This window comes from Micromesistius poutassou (genome assembly GCF_964030765.1).
Source record: "Micromesistius poutassou genome assembly, chromosome: 15".
Taxonomy (NCBI): domain Eukaryota; kingdom Metazoa; phylum Chordata; class Actinopteri; order Gadiformes; family Gadidae; genus Micromesistius; species Micromesistius poutassou.
The window spans coordinates 624,529-634,817 of NC_140285.1; the positions used below are offsets into that span (position 1 = coordinate 624,529).

The window sequence follows — 10,289 nt, forward strand, 5'->3', positions numbered from 1 at the left end:
ATACATCTAGGTGGACACGCCCACTTGTGGTGTCACTAAGGCCCAGGGAAGGGCAGGTTTTCCAACGGCTAATCACACTCACACCTGGTGGCAGGATGTCACCCCTTTAATGCAACGTTTTCTATCGATGCCATGGTGATTCATGTGGACGCTGTGTGTTGTCCATATTGTCCGTTGCTGTCTTTGCGTTGTGCAGTCGTCTGAGCTGTCGTGTTCAGAGCCATTTTATGGGACTGAGTGACATCTGCTGGCGAAATATGTAACTGCACCCTTTTAGTTTCAGTTTGGATATGACGCAGTTTTTATTAGAGAGAGAGAGAGAGAGAGAGAAGAGAGAGAGAGAGAGAGAGAGAGAGAGAGAGAGAGAGAGAGAGAGAGAGAGAGAGAGAGAGTAGAGAGAGAGAGAGAGAGAGAGAGAGAGAGAGAGAGAGAGAGAGAGAGAGAGAGAGAGAGAGAGAGAGAGAGAGAGAGAGAGAGAGAGAGAGAGAGAGAACACACGGCACGGTGTTCGTTCTCTGCTGCCAGACTGAAATAACACGGACAACAACATTCATTTTTTAATATGCTTTTAATATGCAAATTACCACCTGCGTTAAATCCGTCTTCTAATCGCCATCGACATAGTTAATAAGGTCAGTAATAATCAAGACCTTTTGTATTTCTAACTTATTTCTGTATTCAGTGTGGGCGTCCATCGACCTTTTCTTTGTTTACATCTTTTGGCACATTTTGAAAATGGCGCATGTTGTTTTCTAGACGTTTATTTTGACAGTTGAAGTATCAGATTCAGAGGTGAAGTTGAAAGTTGTTTCATTTTTCACTTGTTTCAAGGGTGAAGACGTTGATACTTTGTTACACTTTTACTTTTTTTGTTTCAGAGGTGAAGTTGATATTTGCAACTTCACTCGTCGGTCAGCGCGAGCACTGAACTTTTATCAGTCAAACTGTAAACAAACACGTCACGTGGTTGAACGCGTCTATTGGACAGAACATAATATGGGAACTCGCGGGCCTTTTTTTTTCTTTTTCAAAGAAATAACCCCATACCCACAACTCGAATAATTTCAAACGTGTTTTTATGAGTGTCCACAAACAACATCCGCCAGCTCCAATGGCCCCCGCAGGCGAATCTTTTTCCCGTAGGATGGTAGGGGAAGGTACCGCCTTTTTCGCCGCTGATTGGTTAGAAGTGCTCCCCTCCGATTGGTTATTAGATTTGGCGGCAGGCTCTCCTCCGATTGGTTATTTGATTTAGTGGCTGTCAGCTAGTCTACCACCAACAGTAGTAAACAAACTCGATCCAACAGTGATAAGTGCGTTCCGTCAGATTTGATTTTCACATTTTCATAGCCTGTTTAGCTAGTCATAGCTATTTGGGGGAGATTATTTTCACATTTTCATAGCCTGTTTAGGTCGTGTTAAGATGAGTCCTAGCTGTTTGGTTGAATTTTGTGATGAGAGAGAAGCTAGTGATGGTGGTGTTTTTTTTTTTTTTTTTTTAAATAAGTAGATAAAACTAAAAAGCAATTGCAATTTGATGAGCAGGGATTAAACACCAGTGTTTTAAAACAGAAGCAGATATTAACTGTAGGTTAAACATTAGTGTGTGTGTGTGTGTGTGTGTGTGTGTGTGTGTGTGTGTGTGTGTGTGTGTGCGCAGCCATGACAGTTAAGTGGTGTCATATTTGTGCAAAGGAGGAGTTGGAGACCATCAGGATTAGGAATAAGTCAACGATAGGGAGCAGCTCCAGTAATAAATGGTTTTGCCACAGGTATTCAATGGTTAAGGTTAGGCTTACAGTTAGGGTGCGTTGTTCGTTGTTGATAGGTTCTAATCTCTACCTTTATTAATGACCTGTACTTTTTTCTATTACAATGCAAATAAAGAGTCAATTTTAAGCTTGCCTTTTGAAATAATATGGTTGATTTACTAACATTATATTTAATTTATTTAAACAGAAACTTCTGCCTGAGGGGCACTGCAATTTCCTTTGCAGATACACACCACTGGAGAGCGGTTTCACAGCCTCTTTCATCACTAGCACTTGCTTCTCTCTCTCATCACAAAAGTCCTCCAAACAGCTGTATGACTAGCTAAACAGGCTATGAAAATGTGAAAATCAAATCTGACGGAACGCACTTATCACTGTTGGATCGAGTTTGTTTACTACTGTTGGTGGTAGACTAGCCAACAGCCACTAAATCTAATAACCAATCGGAGCAGAGCCTGCCGCCTAATCTAATAACCAATCGGAGGAGAGCACTTCTAACTAATCAGCGGCGAAAAAGGCGGTACCTTCCCCTACCATCCTACGGGAAAAAGATTCGCCCCCCGCAGGGCGCTCTGCCAGGACCACGAGGCGTCATGAGGCTCAGCAACGCAAAGACAGCCTGGTTCTCATTTTAACTTCCTCTGTCCGCCCGGCTATTAAAGGTCCCATGACTGATGATGATGAGTGTCCACAGTCAATAATATTATAATGCAGTTATGCATTTCGTTGAGTGCGTTCACCTATACAAATGGAGGAGGAGTTGGGTCACGTCTGATTGCGACTCATTTGAATCTAGGAAATCTAGGAAAGGTTCCCATAAACCTGGCTGGATGTTTAGTTTGTACAGTTTTCGGAAAATAAAAGTGTGTTTAACCAACAATGCATGCATTTTTGTTGCCTTCCTGTAGTTGGGTCGTGGCCGTTTTATTATTTTCCATCAACATCTCAACTACAATGGAAAGCAACAATTTTGTCAAAGTTATGCTTGCATGTATAACAACGAACATTCAACATTAAACTTTCAATAGGTCTCAAATATTTCTAGATTCAATAGCTGTCAGACCATGTGACCCACGGATCAAACCAACCCACTTGTGATGTCATAAGGGGCAGATTTCCAAAACGGCTTGTAACGGCTAATCACACTCACACCTGGTGGCGTGTCATGGGACCTTTAAAGCCTGTAGGCAGTGATTATGTCCTGTCAGGATGGAGGGCCATTGTCCTGCAGAGGGAGGACATTCGGTCATTCCTCAGAGTCTCTACAGCCTCTTCTGACGAGGCCTCACAACTACGTTATAATATTTTCAAACTGTAAATTAAATTGGGTGACCTGAAAAGGAAAAGCAAATGTGTAAACTTATACTAACATGATGGTTGAAACTTCTCCTACTTGTCTCCAAGTAGTCTTATTAACTGCTTGTGGTTTTGTCTCTTCCCCAGATATTGCAGAACTTTGCCTGGCAGCATGTGGGGCCATATGTTTTGATGAAAGCATGTTAAGTCAAAACCATACACCTTATTTTGCCTCAATATAAAATACTTGGTTTGATTGGTTGAAACTTACAAATTGGACGGCCATGTTCATTTCCAATGCTCAATTCATGTTAATTATGTATTTAGTTTTATTTAATTTCAATTTAATTGGCAATCCTATTGCACCAGTAAAGTGTCGCCAGGCAGAATACCGAGCGGGAGATGAATGCTGTCCTACCTGTCCACCAGGTAAGAGACAGATATCTGAACTTGATGGAGCTAACTAGCGGTCTCAATCAGGTTATAATTGTGTTGAATGCAGCCCACAGAATGTCTGATTAAACTAGCTTGTATAGATAATTTTGGGATTAAATGAAATGAAATTGAAAAAGTCAACATAGTCAATTGTTTTCTGTCCTACAGGTATGCATGTTAAAAAACATTGCACAGAATTCACAAGTACATCATGTGCATCTTGCACAGAAGGTACTTTCCAAGATGGCGACAATGGGCGTGAACAATGCTTTTCATGTAAACATTGTGATACAGGTACATTTTCATTTTTCAGCTTATTATTTCACAAACCCCTTGATAATATCACAAATATCAGGGTTCAAGACCCTGATGGCTCAGTGATACATTGACATGTCATTTAAAAACCCCTTAAACAAGACCATGAATTCAATGATGGGCAGGGCATGAATGAGACACATGAGTTTAGATTAATGAGGGTAACAGATGCCCTGATGCCCTTTGAATGCACTGAATACTCCTTCTTTTCCTATCAAGTTATTCTAATCTAAGACTTCCTCAGACGACCTTCCCATTCTCTCAGGTTCCTCTGTAACTGTTGTGATTGACAGGTCTCGGTCTGAAGGTGAAGAAGTCGTGTACATCAACATCAGATGCTCTGTGTGAGACCCTGGATGGATTCTTCTGTAGTGACTCTAACAGAGGAGGATGTAGGGCCGCTCAGAGACACACGGTTTGCAGTCCTGGTCGTTACATCGGTCAAAGAGGTTGGTGTCAAAACTCATCTTCTGAATCAATTAAGCCCAGATCTCCTTTTAGGGCGCACTCACACTAGGCAAAGTTGCCCGGTACCGTACTCAAGTACGATTGCCCCAATCCCCTCCCCCCACTGTGCCGCTGGCCTGTGCTCACACTAGGCAATCTCAACTGGGCCTGAGTACGGTTGCCTCTTGTACATATCGGTTGCGTATCCGTACATCTGCGTGTCGGCTCATTACCGTCTGTACCGTGGCCTGAGCACACCTCTCCGAAGTGTACTGAGGCCACGGAATTTAACTACTTGAGTACGGATGGCGTGCTCACACTGGCCAAACGATCTAGACTTTAGGGGGCAAACGTACTCGGGCAACGGAACAGATGGCCTAGTGTGAGTGCGCCCTAAATTACAATTCTCTATTTCCTTGTTCCTTCTTGGAGCTTTCATCAAACAACTTTGATTAATTTCAGCGAGATGCTATATTTTTTAAGGCTATAGTAAGTAAGTAAATATCCATATTTTTATATTCATACAGGAACAGCAGATAAAGACACAGAGTGCCTTAACTGTACTGAGGGAACATTCTCAAATGGTACATCATCGTCTTGCCAACCCCACACAAAGTAAATGAATATTATAGTTTTTATTTATCGATATCAATTTATCAATATATTTATCAATACAGTTAGAACATTAATGGTACTTTTAGCATTAAGCCTGTACTATGGTTTGAATGTTGTTGTTATTCTATTTTAATTTTATCCAAAGCAGCCTGCTCACCGCAGGCTGCTTTGGACACAGGTAGATACAGGTCATTCTACAGGTAGATACAGGTCTATTTACCTGAAGGCCTACAGGAAGGTTGTGGACATTGGGGATCAAACTGAGTACCGTTTGGCCCAGGAGACAAACACCCAGTCTACTGTCCTGTCCCCAGGATAATAGATACACTGCACACCCTGAAACTAAGGCCCTGTCTCAATTCTCCCCCTTCCCCGATTTGAGCCCTAATCCTAGATTTTGCGCGTGACTGCGAAGGGGTAGGGTGTCCCAATACTTAGGGGAGCAAGGGGGAGTGTTGTTTTTCCCTTAAAATCAACCCTTGTACACTAGCCAGCTCGGGAGCTGACTTGCAGCTAAGGGCACTCAGAGCAAGTGTTCTTGTTAAGGGGAGAGAAATGGGACTGAGCCTAAACCTGTTGTCCTTTCAGATGTGAATCTGTGGGGCTGGAACTGATAAAACCAGGAACTGATTCAACTGATTCTGAATGTGGAGAACATGGTCCACACACAGGACTAGTGGCAGCAATAGTAATACCAGTAGTCCTACTGGTAGTGGCTTTAATTATAGCCATTATTCAGAGGGAGAAAATAAGAGGTAAGTGATACATTAAACTAACATGTATCATGTTGATGCTGAATGATATTGACTGCTGTCCTGACATGTTACTGTATTGTTTAATTCTATATAGAATGGATTGATCAACTTCTGATGGTAAGTGTTATAACTGGTTTGATACAGAACACAATAATATGTGTGACCCTAGCTGGCAGTGGTGGAGTTATTAGATGATGACCTTGTAATGATCCCGATGTTGATATTTTATTCACATCTTTATTTTATTGAAAGAATGAGACGGAGAGGAGAGGAACAAAAAGGAGAGGAAGAAAAGGAGAAGCTGAGAAGAAGTCAGCTGGTAAGTTCTTATTCCAAATGTTTCACTGTGTTAATGAGTAACAGATAATTTATTAATATTCAGCGATTATTATTATTTTTTTCCCTGGCATGATTTACAGACAGACAGTTCAATAAATGTTCCTTTTTAAAATTGAGACTTAAAAGAGACCTAAAAAATCCATATCGTTCGATCCCTACTAACATGTATCATGGTTACATTAAACATGTAACATTGTTACGTTAAACTAACATGTATCATGTTACATTAAACTAACGGTTACAGTAAACTAACATGTATCATGTTACATTAAACTAACATGTATCATGTTACATTAAACTAACATGTATCATGGTTACATTAAACATGTAACATGGTTACGTTAAACTAACATGTATCATGTTACATTAAACTAACATGTATCATGGTTACAGTAAACTAACATGTATCATGTTACATTAAACTAACATGTATCATGTTACATTAAACTAACAGGTATCATGGTTACATTAAACTAACATGTATCATGTTACAGTAAACTAACATGTATCATGTTACATTAAACTAACATGTATCATGTTACATTAAACTAACGGTTACAGTAAACTAACATGTATCATGTTACAGTAAACTAACATGTATCATGTTACATTAAACTAACATGTATCATGTTACATTAAACTAACATGCCTCATGGTTACAGTAAACTAACATTTATTGTGGAGGCCGTAAGCCTATATCCTATATGGATGGCAAAGTGTTCTCAACGTGTAGCAGAAATAATCCATGGTCCAACCATCAGCTCTCTTTGGGTGGTGTTCCCGTTTATTATAAAAGTAGAAAGGCTATTTGATAGAACATGGTACTTCACCAGTGTTGGTAATAAAGTGCTGTTAAGATAAGTTGTTGTGGCGTGCTGTCGGTGGTGTGGCTGCTCACGGCTACGGTAAGAACCGTGTGTTCCTCGCCATCCACACCTTTGCCCAATTGATTAGCACACCTGTGAATATACCCAATTCCCATTGACGTGCTTCACCCGGTGCAATGCTCCCCCAAGTGGATAAAATAAGTAATAGCTAAATTAACCTAACTAAATGGTGGCTATAAATGGCTCCTACATGTAGCATGGTTATGCTGAATGATAGTGACTGCTGTCCTGACATGTTGCTGTATAGAAAAGGATAATCTAATATGTGAGATGGTAAGTGTTATTACTGGTTTGATACAGAACACAATAATATGTGTGACCCTAGCTGGCAGTGGTGGAGTTATTAGATGATGACCTTGTAATGAACCTGATGTTGATATTTTATTTACATTTCTATTTTATTGAAAAAGGAAACACAGAAACAGCAGAGGAAGTTAACTGGTAAGTTCTTATTCCACATGTTTCACTTTGTAAATGAGCAACATATCATTTATTAATATCCAGTGATTTGCAAGGGTTACTGACTCACATCAAGTCAAATGATATCGCTGTGATTCAAAACATTTCATCTAATTGTACCAGAGAGTCAGAGCCTACGTAGCAGAGGGACCAGAGTGGCAGACCTACTGAACAACATCTAGATATTATATTATAGAATGGAGCTATCCATGTATATAAGACACTACTCTCATAGCTGGGGCGATGTGGCCAGCATAACGTCAGCTCAGTGGCGTTTATAACGTAGCTCACTGAGTCGTCGTGACAACACAGAGCAGGGACAAAGGGTAGAAAGACTTCTGTCCTTGTTTGACCACGATAATGGCAGCCGTCTCCCTACACGTATTCAGTCTGTCAAGATGTTCTTCTGTGTAGAGGCTGATTGAGAGTGGAAACATGCAATATAAAATAATTAAATTAGATTAAAAGTGTAATCAGTAACTTGCTCCTCTGTGTGTGTGTGTGTGTGTGTGTGTGTGTGTGTGTGTGTGTGTGTGTGTGTGTGTGTGTGTGTGTGTGTGTGTGTGTGTGTGTGTGTGTGTGTGTGTGTGTGTGTGTGTGTGTGTGTGTGTGTGTGTCCTCATCTCCTCCTGAGAGTACCCAGCTGCAGAGCTGCTCCACTGGGCTTCAGTCTTCAGTGAGTGTTGCTGCATGTGGAGGCTGGCTGTGTGTCCTGACTCTCTGCTGCCTTCTCTTCCAGTATCTACTAGTGACCATCCTGGACCAACCGGGGACCAACAAGAACCTACCACAACTACCCCTGCTGCAACTGCACCATCATGATCAGGATGATCATGATGGTGACCAGAGTCTGGGTCCAGCCCCGCCCTCCAGCCCCAAACCTAATGGATCTGTGTCAGTCATAGTCCATCAGGAGGACGATCCGCCTGTCCCCATCAGGAGAGACTCCAAGGCCAGCCTCCTCCGTCTGGGTCTCCCCTCCACCTCCCAGTCAGCCAGAAGGTTTTGTGTTCGCTTCAAGTCGGAATCAAGTTGCTTTGAAAATCCCAGGTATCACAGCGACCGTGTTTCACTATTGATGGATAATGACGTTGTAGAAGAAGAAGTTCCGCCAGTTCACGAAAATCGTGATCAACCTGGAAGTGAATCTGATGACTCAAACTCACTAAAACCAGTCCCCATCAGGAGAGACAATGGAGTCGCCAAGGCCACCCCCCTCAGTCTGACGCTCCCCACCTTATGTTCGCTCTAAGTCGGAATCAAGTCACTTTAAATTCCCAAGTCCCAGGGACGGTGTTTCACTATTGAAGGGGAATGACATTACAGGAGACAAAGTAACGCCAGTTCTAGAAAATATGGATCAACCTGAAAGTGAATCTGATGTCTTAAACTGAGAAACTAGAGGAGGAAATACACCAGTCTGATTCCTTCCTGATGCCAGCTTTCACAGGAGAAGAGGCGTGGTGTGTTTATCATCATTATTAGATCAATCCTCACATTATTCTTTATTATTCTTTTATTATTCTTTTATCTTTCTCTGTGAGCCATATATTATATATGTGGCTCAGCGCAAAGCCAAGTGAGGGGTTAATAGATAGTGTGAGGTGTGCTCTGTGAGGTCCTGGGTTATGATGGGTAACGTTGGGAATGTTTTTATGGAGATGGGCGAGAAGAAGCACTTGTCTTTGAGACCAAATTTTTTGTATGATACTTTCAGATGTTTTTACACTATTTTCTATTCTCTGTAGAGAATGAAGCTGTGCTTCCCTGCTAAACTTTAAGTGCTTTAATTAGATTGAAGGTGCAAGAATTCAGGTGCTAAACAGTTTCTCAACTCCACTTTAAGTGAGACATAGCCTGGTACTCCATGGGTCTCTACGAATTCAGTTCTTTGCTTGCCTCGATGCAACCTTTAACCCACCTTCAGCATAGGTTACTCCTGACCAACCTGTACGAAAGGAAAGGAGATGTTTGTTGCCCATAATCCTTTACAGCGGCAATATTAGTAGAAAGTGTGACATTTTAAGATCGTTTCATTATTTCAATGCGTTTCGATGACACTCCTAGAGATACAATAAATGTGAATTATATTTTCCTAAACTGGCTCCTCAATAATCGACAACTGACGGGCGATTAGACGAGGGCGAATCGACACCACCACTACCAAGGCGGACATGTTGGTGGGTTGGTTCGTGTGTTGTTTGATTGACACGTGGGTGTTTTAAATAAAGGCAACTCTCGTCGTCGTGCGGTGACTGGGGCACGAGAGTTGCGAACTCAAGTTAACCCGGGCTCACGGGCTGCGCACCACAGTAAATTAGTTAGAGGGTCGATATATTATGCCACCAGGTGTGATTGTGATTAATCGTTACAAGCTGTTTGATAATCTGACTTTTGCTGTGTTTTAGTGACATCACAACTGCGGCGTGTCCTCCTAGACGTGTGCTGGATAGATCAGTCTACAGCCTACCCAGTGGACTGCAGTAAATGTTGTTTATCTATCCGTTCATACATCTAGGTGGACACGCCCCACTTGTGATGTCACTAAGGCCCAGGGAAGGGCAGGTTTTCCAACGGCTAATCACACGCGCACCTGGTGGCAGGATGTCACCCCTTTAATGCAACGTTTTCTATCGATGCCATGGTGATTCATGTGGACGCTGTGTGTTGTCCATATTGTCCGTTTTTGTCTTTGCGTTGTGCAGTCGTCTGAGCTGTCGTGTTCAGAGCCATTTTATGGAACTGAGTGACATCTGCTGGCGAAATATGTAACTGCACCCTTTTAGTTTCAGTTTGGATATGACGCAGTTTTTATGAGAGAGAGAGAGAGAGAGAGAGAGAGAGAGAGAGAGAGAGAGAGAGAGAGAGAGAGAGATGAGAGAGAGAGAGAGAGAGAGAGAGAGAGAGAGAGAGAGAGAGAGAGAGAGAGAGAGAGAGAGAGAGAGAGAGAGAGAGAGAGAGAGAGAGAG

General features: G+C 42.0%; 1 protein-coding gene across 4 annotated transcripts; it reads left to right on the top strand.

Annotated features, from left to right (window-relative positions):
- The first annotated feature begins 513 nt into the window (after positions 1-513).
- Positions 514-9,603, top strand: LOC311359603 (tumor necrosis factor receptor superfamily member 14-like). Of its 4 annotated transcripts, none has more exons than XM_084479658.1 (10): positions 514-632; positions 3,216-3,497; positions 3,672-3,797; positions 4,112-4,267; positions 4,793-4,880; positions 5,469-5,635; positions 5,730-5,752; positions 5,888-5,954; positions 7,272-7,302; positions 8,060-9,603. In XM_084479658.1, the coding sequence occupies exons 2-10, from the start codon at positions 3,353-3,355 to the stop codon at positions 8,067-8,069; spliced, it is 813 nt and encodes a 270-aa protein (XP_084335784.1). In that variant the 5' UTR covers positions 514-632; positions 3,216-3,352; the 3' UTR covers positions 8,070-9,603. The 4 variants fall into 4 exon arrangements, with proteins under 4 accessions (XP_084335784.1, XP_084335783.1, XP_084335785.1 ...); XM_084479657.1 differs by having other exon boundaries at positions 5,888-5,952; positions 7,264-7,302; XM_084479659.1 differs by having other exon boundaries at positions 3,672-3,734; positions 5,888-5,952; positions 7,264-7,302.
- Positions 9,604-10,289: the final 686 nt, after the last annotated feature.

Coding starts and splice junctions, on each gene's coding strand:
- LOC311359603 (XM_084479657.1), top strand. CDS start 3,353: ATGTTCATTTCCAATGCTCAATTCATGTTAATTATGTATTTAGTTTTA. Junction 4,881..5,468: donor TCTTGCCAACCCCACACAAA/GTAAATGAATAT, acceptor TTGTCCTTTCAG/ATGTGAATCTGTGGGGCTGG. Junction 5,953..7,263: donor GAAGCTGAGAAGAAGTCAGC/TGGTAAGTTCTT, acceptor TTTCTATTTTAT/TGAAAAAGGAAACACAGAAA.